The 16,195-nt window shown below is 42.8% G+C and overlaps 1 protein-coding gene across 8 annotated transcripts in view; it reads right to left on the reverse strand.

Annotated features, from left to right (window-relative positions):
- The window catches only part of PIGG (phosphatidylinositol glycan anchor biosynthesis class G), a 50,366-nt gene that overhangs the window by 33,168 nt on the left and 1,003 nt on the right, over window positions 1–16,195 (reverse strand). For 5 of the 8 annotated variants that reach the window (XM_053577497.1, XM_053577501.1, XM_053577496.1 and 2 more), the window contains exons 2-6: window positions 15,903–16,108; window positions 9,294–9,503; window positions 7,895–8,083; window positions 6,745–6,886; window positions 1,864–2,010 (exon numbers count right to left, since the gene is read on the reverse strand). In XM_053577497.1, coding sequence (XP_053433472.1) covers window positions 1,864–2,010; window positions 6,745–6,886; window positions 7,895–8,083; window positions 9,294–9,503; window positions 15,903–16,108 — 894 coding nt within the window. Of the gene's footprint in view, window positions 1–1,863; window positions 2,011–6,744; window positions 6,887–7,894; window positions 8,084–9,293; window positions 9,504–15,902; window positions 16,109–16,195 lie in introns of those variants that run through there. The other 3 variants (XM_053577498.1, XM_053577500.1, XM_053577504.1) reach the window with 3 other exon arrangements.

Consider the following 16,195-nt stretch of genomic DNA (forward strand, 5'->3'; position numbering starts at 1 on the left):
ACTGGGAGAGAGATTAATGCAATACAGGCTGAGCTATGGCGCTTGGGTTGGGCATGGGGGGAGCAGGCAGTCCAGCAGACATCCAAGCTAGGGTCACTTTGGCTAAGTGTAACAACCCCTGAACAAAAGTGAGGGAGAAATCTTTGACAGTCCTGCCCTTTGGATTTTGGAACATTTTACATTCTGCGCTCTATGTGCACATACAACCCTTATGAAGGAACCTGAGCCTCTTGTGGCTCCTGAGCAGCACCAGACTTTCCACTGGATGCAGCTGCCTATTCGCTACAGCTCTTCAAGCCCCCACAGTGGTTGGCCACCCTAACTCCCTGCAAGGAGAAATGGTTGTGATATCAGCACTCTAGGCTTTGGCTGCCACTCTGCCACAATCTAGCATGACCGTGAGGAGAAATCAACTGAGTCAGAGTTTTCACCATCTGCAAGGACAGCAAACAGCCTGCACACCCCAGAAGCTGCACACCGTCTGCAGGGTACTGGGGGCCACCAGGGAAGTACAGGTGCTGATGGTGCACAATGTGAGTGTCTCGGTCTGAGTCTGTGGAGGTTTTAATTTGTTCTAATTCTTTGGTTGTACAGAATTTTTCCTCTTAATTTTTCCAAACTTATAAATCATCTCATTGACCATCTCTTTCCTATTGGCTCCTTGTTAAGCTCAGGTGCCTCCCCCGCAGCACTGCTGGTTTCCTCCAGTGCTTCTCTGCTCTAATGTTTTCTTATATTAAGTATTTTGAGCTGAAAAACTAAAACAAACCATAAAAATAAATCTACCTTAAACTGCTTTTGGGACTCATACCATGTGGTGGCACTGGCCCGCCGCTTGGAGACGGCTGACGTCTACCTCAGGACGAAGCCTATGTGTTAGAATGGGACATCCCACCTGCATCACACCTGGGTGCTCACAACCAGGGTTCCGAATGTAGGAAGAAAGTAGAGATGTGAGCTCTTAAGAAGCTAACTTTACAGCTTTGAAGGTGAAATGGAAGTATTTATACAAACTTGAGATCATTTTATGTTAAAAAACAATTCCTCACTCTGCCTAGAAACAATGACTAACCTAGCATTGGTGAGTGCCTCTAGCTCTGAGCCAACAGTCCTCAAATACCACTTTCTAGGCTGGGTACAGTGGCTGACGCTTATAATCTTAGCACTCTATAGGCCCAGGTGGGTGGATTGCCCGAGCCCAAGAGTTTGAGGTTGCTGTGAGCTATGATGCCACAGCACTCTACCAAGGGCAACAAAGTGAGACTCTGTCTAAAAAAAACAAACCAAAAAAATACCACTTTTCAGGAATAGAAACCAATGCATCTTGGAGAAGGAGCTGGTGTCTCATGAAAGGAAGGTCCAAAAGGTCTTCTCTAGAAGACCACCAGCATCGTATCAGAAGAACTCAAGAGCTAATATGAAGGTGCTCCTACTAGCCAAAGATGAGAGTATTTGAATATTATAATTAATAGTGTCTACAATGAATTGAAACAGATCAAATATGCCTAAGGCCATGAGTTCACAATGTTATCAAAAAAAAAAAAAACAACCCCAAACATAATCAGTTACAGTTGAAGATGTTAGCAAACTCATTCATTGATCTGAATCTGATAATTAAATGAGAATTATAATCCATGTAGCTTCTTTTATATAAATGATATGAGTAACCAAAAACTAGATGGAGGAAGATTTTCTTTATAGAATCATTCTGGCTGCTGTGATCTGGAGCATCCCCAAAACTTATGTATTAGAGACTTTCTCCCCTGAGCAGTAGTGTTGGGAGGTAAGGCCTTTGGGGGAAGTGTTTAGATCATGTGGGCAGAGCCTTCATGAATGGATTAATTCATTACAAAAAGGTTTGACCTTCTTGTTCTTCCACCTCTGTCATGGAAGGATGCAGAGTTCCTCCCCTCCAGAGGGCACAGTAGCATTCCAGGTGGCATCTTGGAAGCAAAGAGCAGCCTTCCCCAGAGGCCAGCGCCTTAATCTTGGACTTCCCAGTCTCCACATCTGTGAGAAATAAATTCCTATTCTTTACAAATTATCTGGTCTGTGCTATTTGGTTTTGGCAGCACAAACAGACTGGGACTCTGGCAAATTAATTAAAAAAAAGTTCTATGATTAAAACATCACAATTTAGAACCTCTACTGAATTAATGGGCCTAGTTGATCAATGGCTACTAAAATTACAACAAAGCAGAGAGATAGGCTTTATGTCCTTCCTGCTAAAAGCAGCCCTACCCAGACTACACCAGACCAAACCAACACAAATTAAATCAATAAAACCTGAATCTGCTCAAGTCTCTGGGTCAGAAGAGACTTACAGGATGGACAGAGGACATCTTAGCAGATGGTGTAGAGGGCAACTGGCAAAATCCAGACAGTGAGAGACTCCATAGAACAAATAACCAGGTTTTGTCAAGACTTAAACTGTGGAAAAACCAAAGAGGTTTGACTGAGGACCCACATACTAACAGAGCCTTAAGGGACATATGAACAACAAATCACAGTGCACCTTAGTTGAAATAAACTGAAACAACTAAAGAGAGAGAGAGAGAGACAGACATTAGAAATTTGAGTACTGTTTCATGATATTAAGGAATTAATGCTATTTATCTCCATACACACTGGGGTCCATTTTTGGCCTCTAGATTTTGCTCTTTTAACTGGTCTCACCAGTTCTTGCCAGCATAAACTATTTTGATAACTATATTTTGTAATACAGACACAGGGTAGGCCACAAGATAGAGTTGTATCCCATAGGCAATGGGGACCCAGTAAAGAAATTTCAGCATTTTGTAAAACCATTCTTACAGTTTCTACTTCCACTAGCCTTACTATGTCCCCAATAAGCACTATTTTAAACATTTAATCAGCAAATACTGATGAAACATTCACTAGGTGCAAGTACTATTCTAAGCTAGAACAGGAGACAGGACAATAAACATGATAAATATTCCACTTGTGAGAAGCAGAGGACAAAATACACCCACTCTACCCTCTGTGGAAGTCCAGGAACAGATATGCTCTTCTTCCCAGACCCCTGGACTGACCAGGACTTATGCTTCCTACAATGGAGGTAAGGACTAAGGACTCAGTGAGTGGGGAGTAGCATGGGGGGGGGGAGGATGTCTATGAAATCACATATAATAATAAACACTTTAATTTTTATTTTTATTAAAACGAGCAACAAAAATTTGTATGCATTTTTAAGATAAAAATAATAATGTAAGAGAAATACGAAAACATGACTCAAACACAGGAGATAAAGCAAGTAACAGAATCTTTCTGTGAGAGGGGCAGATGGCAGAAAGACTTCAAAGTAGATACCATAAATACATTCAAAGAACTAAGGAAACTATGCTTAAAGTAGCAAAGGAGGGTACAATAACAAATTCTCACCAAATAGAAAATATTACTAAATTACTTAAAAAAAATTACTAAATTACTAAAAAAAGAAATTACTAAAAAAAAAAAAAAAAAAAAAGAATCGGGCAGCACCTATGGTTCAGTGGGTAGGGTGCCAGCCCCGTATACTGATGGTGGTGGAGGGTTGGAACCCAGCCCCAGCCAAAACTGCAACAACAACAACAAAAAGAATCAAATGGAAACTCTGGAGTTGAAAAATGTAAATAACCAAAATGAAAAATTCACTAAGGGAGCTTAATAGCAGATTTGAAGCGCTGAAGAAAGAATCATAGAGATTATGCAATATGAAGAATACAGGAAATTTCCCAAATTTGATGAAAAACATTAATTAATCTACATATCCAAGAAGGTCAATGAACTCCAAATTCAACAGACACAAAACACACAGATACATTACAGCAAAAATGCTAAAAGATAAAGAAATGGGAAACCCAATTAGATTCACAGTTGACTTTTCATCAGAAACCCTGGTGGTCAGAAGGCAGTGGGATAGCATATTCAAAACCTGAAAGAAAAAGCCCATCAAGAATCTTATACTCAGTAAAACTATCTTTCAAAAGAGAAACAGAAAATTCATTGCTGCCTTGCTTGTAAGAAATACTGAAGATGTTCTTCAGGCTGAAAGAAAGTGACCTAAGATAGTAATTTGGACCAACAAAGAACCAAAAAGCATCAGTAAAGGTAATTACATAATTATAAAAGACAGTAGAGACCAGGCATGGTGACTCACACTCTGTATGTCAGCACTGTGGGAGGCTGAGGTGGGATGATTGGTTGAGTTCAGGAGTTTAAAACTAGCCTGAGCAAGAGCAAGACCCTATCTCTACTAAAAACAGCAAAATTAGCTGTGCATTGTGGCAGATACCTATAGTTCCAGCTACTCAGGAGACCGAGGAAAGAGCTTGAGTTCAGAAGTCTCAGGATGCAGTGAGCTAGGCTGACACCACAGCACTCTAGCCTGGGCCCCAAAGTAAGATTGTGTCTCAAAACAAACAAACAAACAAACACGCTCCCCAAAAACAAAGAGTACAAAAGCATAGTTTTTTCTTTTCTTCTCCGAACTGATTTTAAAGCAATTATGTAAAACCATATGTATATAATTATGCTATTGGTCTACAACATATAGCAATGTAATCTATTAGACAACAGCACAGGAGTGGGTGTCCTCAGTTAAGTGGAACAGGCTTTCATTTGGCAAATGTTTGTTGGCATCTGCCATGTGTCAGGCAATGTTTCAGGCTGTAGGCAGACAGTGACAAGTAAAACAGATATGGCCCTATACTCACCTGGCTTAAACCATAATGTAGAGGTACAGAGGCAGACATTGCATGAAACCCATAAATGAGTCAAGCTCATAAATGAGTTTGCAGTGGCAAAGTCTGCTAAGAAGGCACAAGGTGCTATGGAAGAGGCTGATGGAGGCAACATAATTTAGTCTTGTGGGAGATTGAGTGATGTTAACTGAGACCTACAGCAGCTTCAGGGTGAAGACAGGGATATTGGCAGGTGAGTACCAGCTTGCCAACTATGAGACCCGCACGAGGGCAGAAGGGCAAAGACCCAGATGCAGAGTAATATAGAATGCAGCTTTACACAAAGAAGCAAGGTAAGCAAGAAGCCTCACACAAGATTTTTTACTTTACCTTAAGTTCAGCTTTACATGTGGAGAGACTGATGATAAAATATAAGGAGCAGGGGGAAAGGGCAGTAAGAGGGAACCATGTGAATGGTGTCACCACTTGCTGTCATGGAAATAAGGGAGGGCAGATTAGGGGAGAAAAAATTTGGCAGTCAAGTTGTCACATTTTTATACCTGCAAGAAGAGATGTAAGTGGAGGTGTCAGGTAGACAGCAAGTGGACATATCTAGCGGGATAAATCTGACAGGGTGGGACCTACCCCATGGCATCTACAACTAGGGAAGTGGGTGAGACCATTTCAAGAGTCAATGTAGAATGAAATAAAAATGTAGTCTAGTGAAAAAGAAAAGGGAAAGGAAGCCAAGCCAGCAGAGAGGATGGACCTGCAAAGTGAGAGGTAGGAGGAAGACCAGAAATAGTGAAGTCCCAGAACATACAGGGCCCACAGTGCTGGATGGTCCTTAACTGTCAGTGACAACAGAGCCAGAAAGTGTCTACTGTGTGCGACAGCACTACATAAATAACTGCTGAGCTCATGGCAAGTGTGTTAGTAAGTGTGTAGGCAGAAGCCAGACGCAAGCAGCCAGGAGGGAAGGAGTGAGCAAGAGGCTGGCAGCTGAGTCAAGCATGGGTCAAAGAGGAGGTGCTGTGTGTTTGGGTTTGGGGTGTGTCTGAATATGGACAGATGGGTCCTCAGTCAATCCTGCTGACTGAATACCATGACCTTTGTTGTCCTTTTTTTTTTTCTTTGAGATAGAGTTTCATTTTTGTCACCCTCGGTAGAGGGCCGTCGCATCATAGCAGACAGCAACCTCAAACTCATGGGCTCAAGCGATCCTCTTAACTTAGCCCACTGAGTACCTGGGACTAAGGTGCCCAGCTGGTTTCTTTTAGTAGAGACAGGGTCTTGCTCTTGTTCAGGCTGGTCTTGAACTCCTGAACTCAAGCAATCTGTCTGCCTCAGCCTCCCAGAGTGCTGGGATTACAGTTGTGAGCCATCACGCCCGGCCCCACAACTCTTGTTGACCCTGCTATTCAATATATACTTTCAAAGAATGAACATTTTCTTCAAAGTTTATATATGTACATTTCCTCAGTCCACATATGTGGTTCAGATGTCTCTAACCTAGTATTTCCTTCTTTTTTTTTGTTGAGACAGGGTCCCACCCTATGCCCCTGAGCAGAGTCGAGTGGGCGTGGTAGCTCACCGCAACCTCAGACTCGGGCTGCGGGCACCCCGCTGCCTCAGCCTCCGGAAGCCGCTGGGATTACAGAAGCTGGCTCCATTTATTTCATGAGTTGGGGTCTCACTGTCGCTCAGGCGAGTCGCAAACTCTTGAGCTCAAGCAATTCTCCCTCCTCAGCCTCCCACAGTGCTGGGATTACAGGCGTGAGCCACCGCGCCCGGCCTTTTTTTGTTTTAATAGTTCCAGATAACCAGGCAGTAACACTCATATTATAAAATTCCAGCAAAAATTGTTTGTATTTTAAGGACCAGGACAAGGGATGTAAATTCCAAATCCTGACACCCTTTGCCCCATTCATTTTCATTACCACCATAGATCATGATATTTCAACCCTGTACAGCTTCTAAAAAATGTTTTTTAAAAATTAAAACCAGACCATAGATAACAGATATAACAGTTTCAATATCTTAAACATTTCTGAATTCTCACCAGGTTTCCTTTCAAATGCAGAACTGATTAAAATCAGAGGTGTGTTCACTTCTCCTGTGGAAGAAGCCCCATGACTCCCTGTATCAGACATGCCATGATCTCCACAAAGAACCAGCAAACTGGGTGAAAGACCCTCTCTCTCCTGCAAAGCAAAGGAGAAATATTTTAACTGCATTCTGACTAAAGAGAATGTATGATCTGGTTAAGAAAACAACTTTAGATTTTAGCTTTACTTAATAAACAGCAGTTCTTTCTCAATGAACTAGATATTCCTTTTTTATCAACTTATAGGTAGATCAAAGGGTCAAAGTCAAATAATGTAATAAACAGAACAGAATTACACACAACTCACAGGACACAGCAGGGCTGCACTATGGCCTCTGATGGCAGAGGATCTGAATTTGGTTCATCTTTGCCACTTGCAAGCAGTGAGACCCTGGGCACATTAATTACTCTTTATACCTCACTCAGTTTGCACATCTGTCAGACTGAGATACTAACAGAATCTATTTCATAGGATTGTTGTGATGCTAGAACACAAAGCAGGTGGAGAGCCCTGAGCTGCGCGGGGCGTGCCCACCAGCCTCCTCTGCCTGCAAAAGTTCCAGCCACTCAGCCTTTGCTGCTCTTGATGTGCCAACCAGGCTTCGCCTGACCCTGTGTCTCCTGCTGCAATGCATAGGCCAGAGGGGTGTCTGCTGCCCCTCCCTTCAAGTCAGCTCCTCGTGGATGTCTTCTCTGTATGAGTTACTGCCATTCCCTGGAACAGGAGTGCCATTCCCTCCTCCTGCCCTGGCACCTCCTGGCACCAGTTACTTACTACATTTCTTATTTGTCTCTCTTGGCTAGAATCTAAGCTCACAAACAATTGTTGACTGTTTCACTGATATACCCAAATGCTCAGACAGAAACAGCGATGTAGAAAACAGTGGTTAAATGAACAAATAAATGGGGGGAGATAGCAATAGTCTCTGTCCTGCTTCTGAGAAGACTGAAACTGCTGCATGTGGCCTGGAGGCTGTGGCTGGTAGACTAACAGTGGACATGACATTCATAGAAGTCAGCTGAGTTCATCTGGGTAGTTGTATTTTTTCTAGGAGGGATCCATGTGAAAGTCCATTGCCTCGCATGGCACAACAGCGAGCCTCACCTGTGACAGCAGTGAGGTGTGAATCTTCATCAGGATGCTGTCCATCTCGCTGAGCTTTTGCCCAATCAGGGGGCTGCTAGGCCCGGAGACGTGGCCAATGTGGTCCAGCCCTAGGTAGTGGAGGATTAACATGTCCCAATCTCCTCTTTTTAATACTTTATCCAAATGCCTTGTGACATTATTATCCACCTTTGAAGGGGAAAAGGTACACATAAACAGTTCACCTAATTTTCCCTTGATCTTTACTCCCCAAAGAACAGCAAGTTATTTTAAAATCTAGGGGTTTACTTTAGGTAATAGGACTTGTGAGAGTGGAAAGACTAAATACGTCGTTAAAAACAGATAAATGAACATTAGCATTAAACTTTTACTAATATTGTTTTATATAACTTTAAGGCAGGATCAAACATACTACACAGAGAATCTAAATGAGTTATTCTGACATTTTTTCTGTGGGGTCACTGCTAGGCATAACCGAATGTGAACAAGTGAGCAAGTTTAACAGATCCCAAGTCGTCATGAAGAAACTGAGGGCAAATGGCAGTTGACTAAAGACAGGGCAGTACCTAGGCTCAGAGTAACCAGGAGGGTGTGATGCTGAGGGCATCTACATGTGTCCTACAAGAAGTCTGTTCTCAGAAGGAAAGAGACTCAGCCCTCACTGCTCACATTTATTTCTGAAATAAACAAATTGTGGAGAGATTAGCTGTTGAGCAGCCCTAGACAGAGCCATTAGCCTATTTACCCTGGACCCCTCAGCTAGACTACCTTCCTCTCACTGGAAAATCTACAACCAAGAGTAGTGTTTCTGAGTAAAGCCATATATAGGCGAACTGCAGAACTGAGAACTACTGCAGGAAAGCAGGTGGTACATGCTGCATTGGACCTAGCAAGCAATGAGGCCACCCGCTTCAGTGCCAAGCACAGACACACTGCTGTGTTCCTGCCTCTGCTCCAGAGTCAGTTTTCTAAAGTGTGAGTCCAACCTCACTCTCTTCATGTTGGAAAAGCAAGGGGCAAGCCCCCTTGGGCTCTTCTCAGTTTACTGCCCATCCTGAGGGCAGAACCAAATAGCTTCAAGGATCCCAGGCCAGCTGGAGAGCCTATGGCTCTGGTGCCCCATCCTGTCTACTTGTCTCCACCCATCCTAGTGCTTTGTACCTTCAAAGGATGCTTGCATGTCCTATGCTTTGGGCTTTGGGCTCCATAAAACTTTGCTCACACCTGCATCAGGGTGCCTATCTGTGTGTTGTATCCAATTATATAAATAGATTATCTCTCCATTTGACTCATAATAAATTAATGAAAGCTGCATACAAAATAATATTGCCTCTCACTACGGAATGGTGGTGCCAGGTTCTATCTAGTATGACAGAATTCTCTTATTTTAAAAACTGACCTCTGTGTAATCAGACACAAAAAATGAGGTTGTTCCATCATATTCCACAAAATGCTTTGGGAATAATTTAACCCATGTTTCATCTCCATAAAAGATTATTCTTTTCCCAGCTGTTTTTGCCTGTCTTATCACATTGTCTTCCAGTAGCGCGGGAGAGTTGAGGTTCCTGACAACATCAATAAAGCCAGGGAGGCTCCCGGTCGTCAATGCCTGCAGTGAGAAACATTCAAGGGTCAGATCATGGAATCCAAGAGCACAAGGCAAGAGGATGCTGGAGGTCATGTTACTGTGACACAAACGAATATGAAACTATGGCAGCCCCAATACTGGAGGCTGACTGAACACTAGGACAGCAATTAGGGTGGAGGAGGAACAGCTACACAGATTCTGGGCAAAAAAATAAAAAAAAAGCCAACTCAGGGGCGGTGCCTGTGGTTCAAAGGAATAGGGCACTGGCCCCATATGCCGGAGGTGGCGGGTTCAAGCCCAGTCCCAGCCAACCCCCGCCACCCCCAACACACACAAAAAGCCAACTCAGTCAAGACTTAATTAGAGAACATTCATAGCTTAGAACAATCCTTTCAGCTTCATCTTTATGAGAAGATGAAGAAGGTGGCTAGGGACAGCCAGACAAAAGCAGCAGCCAAATAAGCTACAGATTAATAACAGAACTGAAGCACATGGTGAAGTGTGGTGAAAACATGAACCTGGTGTTCAAACCCTGGTAGGTTCCTACCTAAGATTCAGACCTGCCCCATGTGACAAGCAAACTCCACTAACTGTAACAAACTCCAAAGTCTAACATAATCTAGCAAGTCTAATGTCGACCTCTGAGTGAACAATCAGGAGGAATGCAGTCCCTAAGAATAAACTCTCGGGAATTCCCTTGAGCCCAACCCCCAGGCTGCACTATATTTGGGGGGAATCAATTCTGATTCAGAATTGAGCTAACAATCTCCCCGACTTGAGTATGGAACCTAGGAGGCTCAGGGTAATGGACCTCTGTGACTTGTCACCCACACCACTGGCATCTAGGGGTCTATGTGCCAAAAATAGCAGGACTCTGGATAACACCAACAGCTATACCAATTTTGCCAAAACTTCTTTAACATCAAATAAATGCAAATGTGAATTAACCAATCTTCTGAAATGCCCAAGTGAGGAGTTCAGCCAATCCTCTCCCCCAACAGCAATAACAGAACAGTTTGAAACTGTCAAAATCAACCATTTCTGAACTTTGGCAAATCATCAAAATTATGCAACAAGTTGAAAAGTGCTTATTCAAAAAAAGCTACTACATCTCAGTAAGAACAGCAAGTACTATGCCTGTGGTGTTTTCCTCCCCATCCCAGTTCCATGATGCAGCAGCCACAGGGGGCCTGACCTAACATGGACTCCAGGGAAAAGCCCCACCACATCCAGGGAGGTTGTGAAAACGCAACAGGAAACCAAAATCTGAAATGCCTAAGTCTTCCATGATGCCTGTAGCAAGCAAGAAATGAGACTGAAATTTCAAAAGAGGATCTGAAGAATGAGACAGATAAAGTCAACTTTTGTAAGCTCCCACATATTCCTAGAATCTGGAAGACACACTCAGGAAAGACCAAAGAGGGCCCCAGTTATCCACTCCTTCTGGTTAAGTAGAAAGCCCTACTAGAACACAAAGTGAGTCAGGGCATACTTGAAAACAGTCTGAACAGCCTTTGAGTCTTTTCGCATGAGTCCCAACCCAGAGAGATCCCTCAACAGAGGGCAGATACCCTACTGCATAATGTACTAAGCTCAAACTCTGGCTGACCACTAAGCTATGCTGAGCTAGGGGCAGTCCTCAGGAAGATGGGTAAGACTTAACAAAACAAAAAACAAAAAAGCAAAAACCTAAGTAGCAGTATTAGTTGCTGCACGCTCTGATGGAGACAGACTCCCTCAGAATTAGTTTAGGCAAGTCACCATACAAAGAAACCAGAAAGAAAACAACAGCACCAGCTACTGCCATTCCTGGGGTGGAGGATTACAATAGAGAGCTGAGGTAGGGGCTGCTGGGACATACACATTTGTTAAACTTACTGCATACACTAAAATGTGTACATATAAAAATTGTATCTCAATAAAATTATAAAAAAAAATGTGTCCCTGCCTCTGCCCAAAATTCTACTCCTTAAAGGCAACTGGCTACTTTTGGTGAGTTACCTTCTGGACTCCTTTCTGTATGTATACAGAAGGTTCAGCCTCAGCGCCTGTAGCACAGTGGTTATGGTGCCCACATGCACAGAGGCTGGTGGGTTTGAGCCCAGTCTGGGCCAGCTAAACAACAATGACAACTGTAACAAAAAATAGCCGGGCATTGTGGCGGGTGCCTGTAGTCCCAGCTACTTGGGAGGCTGAGAAAAGAGAATTGCTTAAGCCCAGGAGTCTGAGGTTGCTGTAAGCTGTGACACTATGGTACTCTACCGAGGGTGACAAAATGAGACTCTGTCTCAAAAAAAAGGTCACTTTCCCCCCATCAAAATGGTACCAAACTATACAAATCATTCTACAGCTTTTTCCCCCCTCCATTAACAACATATCATTAACATCTCTCCCCAGGAAACACACCTCTTTATCTTCTTTTAAAGAGCTACAAGTATTCCAGTGTGTAGATGTATAATAATATATTTAACCAAGACAACTGTAGTGTACTTTATTATTTTTTTGAAACACTGTCTCACCCTGTGCCATGAGTAGAGTGCAGTGAGGTATTATAGCTCACAGCAGCCTCACACTCCTGGGCTCAAGTGATCCTCCAGCCTCAGCCTCCCAAGCAGCTGGGACTATAGGTGCCTGCCACAACACCCAACTAGTTTGTCTATTTTTTTTTTGAGACAGAGCCTCAAGCTGTCGCCCTGGGTAGAGTGCTATGGCATCACAGCTCACAGCAACCTCCAACTCCTGGGCTCAAGTGATTCTCCTGCCTCCACCTCCCAAGTAGCTGGGACTACAAGAGCCTGTCACAACGCCTGGCTATTTTTTGGTTGCAGCCGTCATTGTTGTTTGGCGGGCCCGGGCTGGATTTGAACCCGTCAACTCAGGTGTATGTGGCTGGTGCCTTAGCCACTTGAGCCACAAGCGCAGAGCCAAGTTTATCTATTTTTAGTAAAGGTGGGCTCTCACTCTTGCTCAGGCTGGTCTTGAACTTCCGAAATCAAGCAATCAACCTGCCTCGGTCTCCCAGAGTGCTGGGATTACAGGCATGAGCCACCAAGCCAGTCTCGGACATTTACTTTAAGGAGATTACCTGTGGAAATAGCATTTAAGCTGAGACCTGAAGGATGAAAAGTTGAGGTGAGGTTTTCCAGGGGAAAACACTGAAAATTATAAAGGACCCAGGCAGAAAAGAACAGCAAACTTGAGGAGCTGAGTTGTGTGTAATCTTCGAAGGTGAAAGACATAAGCAGAGGGAAAGTAACTCCAATAACGATACAGGGGTCAGCAGGATCACACACAGCCTTGAGGTCAAGGTTGAGGTATTCAGTGTTCAAGCCAGGCAGAGGATAAGCCACTTAAGGGTTGTAAGAAGGGGAGTGGCATGCTCTGATTTGTGTCTGGATGAGACCGGGGTGTCAGGAGACTTCCGGAGCAGGCTGGACTATGATGATGGCGGAGACATGGCTCAGATGACATACATTCATATCTGCAGTATTACCAGAATCCATTCACCTAACTGCTATGAGAAGTAGATATTAGCAATCTTTAAATTTTTACATGATAAACCCAAATTGGCCTATGGAATGTTTCTAGTTTTTCTTGTTCTGATTACTAGCAAAGTTAAGAACCTTTTCATATGTTTACTAGCCATTTCAATGTTTTCCTTTTTGGATTTCTTTACATACTTGGCTCAGTGTCCAATGGGTTGTATGTCCTCAATCTGAACATCTTTACATACATGAAATTAACATTTTCTTGTCATGTAAACTGCAAATAATTTTTTTGGTTTATTGTTAGTTGACTTTGTAAAAAAGGTTTCTGTTTTCAGGTAGTTGACTCTGTTCATCTTTTGTGGCTTTTACAAGGCACTTCCCTCCTCATACTAGATTAGGCTCCCACTGATATTTTTTAAAAGGGCAGGGACTACCTGGTATCCACTCACTCCAGGAATCAAATGGGTTGCAGCTCACTATCCAATCTAAGGGAGGACTCAAGTCTGTCAATAACTGTCAGCTATTATTATGACTATAAAGTCCTGGAAGAAAAAAAGGCATTCAGGCTGGCTCTCCTCTGCAGGGAGTACTGGCATCTACTCTCTGTGTGAAGTATACTTTCTAAATAAAACTTGCGGGCGGCGCCTGTGGCTCAAGGAGTAGGGCGCTGGTCCCATATGCAGGAGGTGGTGGGTTCAAACCCAGCCCCGGCCAAAAAAAAACAAAAAAAAAACCTTGCTATCACTTTAAAAGAAAAGAAAAAATAAAAAAGGCATTCCGAAATTGTCCAAATTTAAAACAAAACTGCTGCAGGGTCTTAGTGAGTGAAAGCACACTGGGATGCCAGCCGAGAGACATCCAGTCCCATGTGCAGTGACAACAGTGTCCATATCAGAAGATTAAGTCCCTTTTTTGATTAGCTCCTTAGACAACACTACACAGTCCCACCAAATCCAGACCGGTGTAGCCCTAACTCGAACTATGGATTTCCTGTTCTAGCTCCTCCTTTATGGGGAACAAAGAGCAAGGATATGCGAATGACTGAAAATCAAACCCTATTTTGGGGGTGGAGCAAAGGTGAAATGAAACAGGCTGGAGGTAGGTGGTCCTAAGAACCACACTGCTAACATGCTGGGCTAAATAGAACCCAGAGCCTACACACTCCCTTATACATTTTCTCATATCTGCCCAGCGCCTTAATAAAATTTTTCTTAACAGAATAAAGGACAAAAGACCACCTTCCACACATCTGATGCAGCAGATAAAGAAATCTGCTTTCCTGACAAAGAGAGTCCTGGATGCCTTTCTTACAGTTTTCCCAGCACAAGTTCCAGGAGCAACTCTCAACAGCTGTCACTGAGCACTGTGAGGCAAGATGCCCTCCGTGACTCTGTGCTGCTCTGTACCACATTCCCCTCCTTAAACCCTTCCAAAGCATTTATTCTTCTCTGAGGCAATCTTGACCATCGATTCATATACTTACACATTTTCTGCCCCTCCAATTAGAAAGTAAGCTGAATGAGGATATTGCTGTCTTACTCTTCCCTGAATTTCTCTCATCTAGAGCACTGTGTGGAGCTCAGTAAATGGGGCTGAATGAAGGACACACCATATCCAAAAGTGGCAGAGAAGGTAAGAACCTCCAAGAAATATCCAGTATGGCACCAGCATTCCTCCAATTCTGGACTGCTCTCTTCATCCAGGGAACATTTACTGAGCACTTACAAATGTTGCCCAAAGCCTTAATTCAGTAAGCGGATCCTTCTCACAAAAGAGTAAAGTGTAAGTCACATCTTTAGCCACACATGTAAGACTCAGTCAGAGACTTCTATGCCATCCTAACATGCAATATATCCACAAACAAACTTTCAAACTCCTCTACTCCTTTCTGTCCCCAGAGACTCAAACTTCCAGTCTCACCTTCAATGTAATTTCCTCAAGCTTTTCTGTCCCCCTAATCTAAACTGAACTCTCTCACCCTGCACTGAGCATCACACCATGTTCTGTTCCCTCATGTGCTAAGCATACTTTATAATTTACATTTATTTGTATGCTCATTTATTTAATGGCTATGCATCTCGTTAAAGACTAAGAGCTCCATGAAGGCAGAGATATAATTTTTCCCCAACTGTATATCCATTAAAATAATAGCACATAATACTTGCTCAATAAATAGTTATCAAGGCAATCAATAAAACTTTGCTTTTTTCTTTATTCATGGTTCCTGGGTAAAGCACTTCAAAGCCATGCTCACTAGGCTGAATGGCTGAAGGTTATATAGCAGCAATGGTGAAAAGTGTCTCAGCCAAATCATGCTGATTTGATCACTATGTGCTATGCCAGTTTTGGACAAGTCATTTAACTGATTTGAGACTGTTTCCTCATCTGTAAAGTCAAGAAACTGAACTTGATAACACTAAGGCAGTGTTTTTCAATCTTTTTTTGTCTCATGGCACACTTGAACCAAGGCACAGTTAAATTATATTGATAAAAAGAGTAAAAACACTTCCTGTGCTTCAAACTTCTTTTGAAAAATAATTTAATTAATGATCTTTAACATTTTTGCAGCATATCTAAGATCTTCTCACTGTTGGTATACCAGTTGAAAATCACTGCACTAAGGGCTCTTGCCAGGATTGTACCTGGCTCACTGATGATTAAAGAAGAAAGCAGGTGACTCACGAGCATATCTCTTGAGTTAGGCTGGTGTAAACAATCTAGCTTAAATCCTTTATAAACTCAGGAAGCAGGAACTCTACTTTTGGTCTCAGTTCAAATCTGTGAGGCTCCTTCAGTATTTTATTGTCCTAGCCAGTCTGATAGCACTAAACAGATATCCACTTAGTTAAAATCAGGACTCTTAAGATTACAGAGGATCCCTGTAAACCTGCAAAAGAGCTAAACCACAATTCATAAAATAAGGCAAACTTACCTTGATTCGAGGCATGGTAACCGTAGGTGGCTTTGCTTCAGCCACAAAACTGTGAGATGCTCCTTTTTCCACAAGATAAGTTGTGTAGGGCATAAATTTCACACCCTTTGACCCAAACACAAAATCATCTCTCAAGGCATCTATCAGAACAATAACAACTTTACCGAAGAGAGGCGGTGGAAGCTTGGTCCAGTTAGAACTGGATCCTAAGTGTTTGAAAGTAAAACAGGAAATTGAATTTTAAACTTAGCCTTCAAGCAACTTTACAATCTAGCTTCTGCCTACTTCTGCAG

Source organism: Nycticebus coucang, chromosome 23 (genome assembly GCF_027406575.1).
Source record: "Nycticebus coucang isolate mNycCou1 chromosome 23, mNycCou1.pri, whole genome shotgun sequence".
In the NCBI taxonomy this organism is placed as follows: Eukaryota; Metazoa; Chordata; class Mammalia; order Primates; family Lorisidae; genus Nycticebus; species Nycticebus coucang.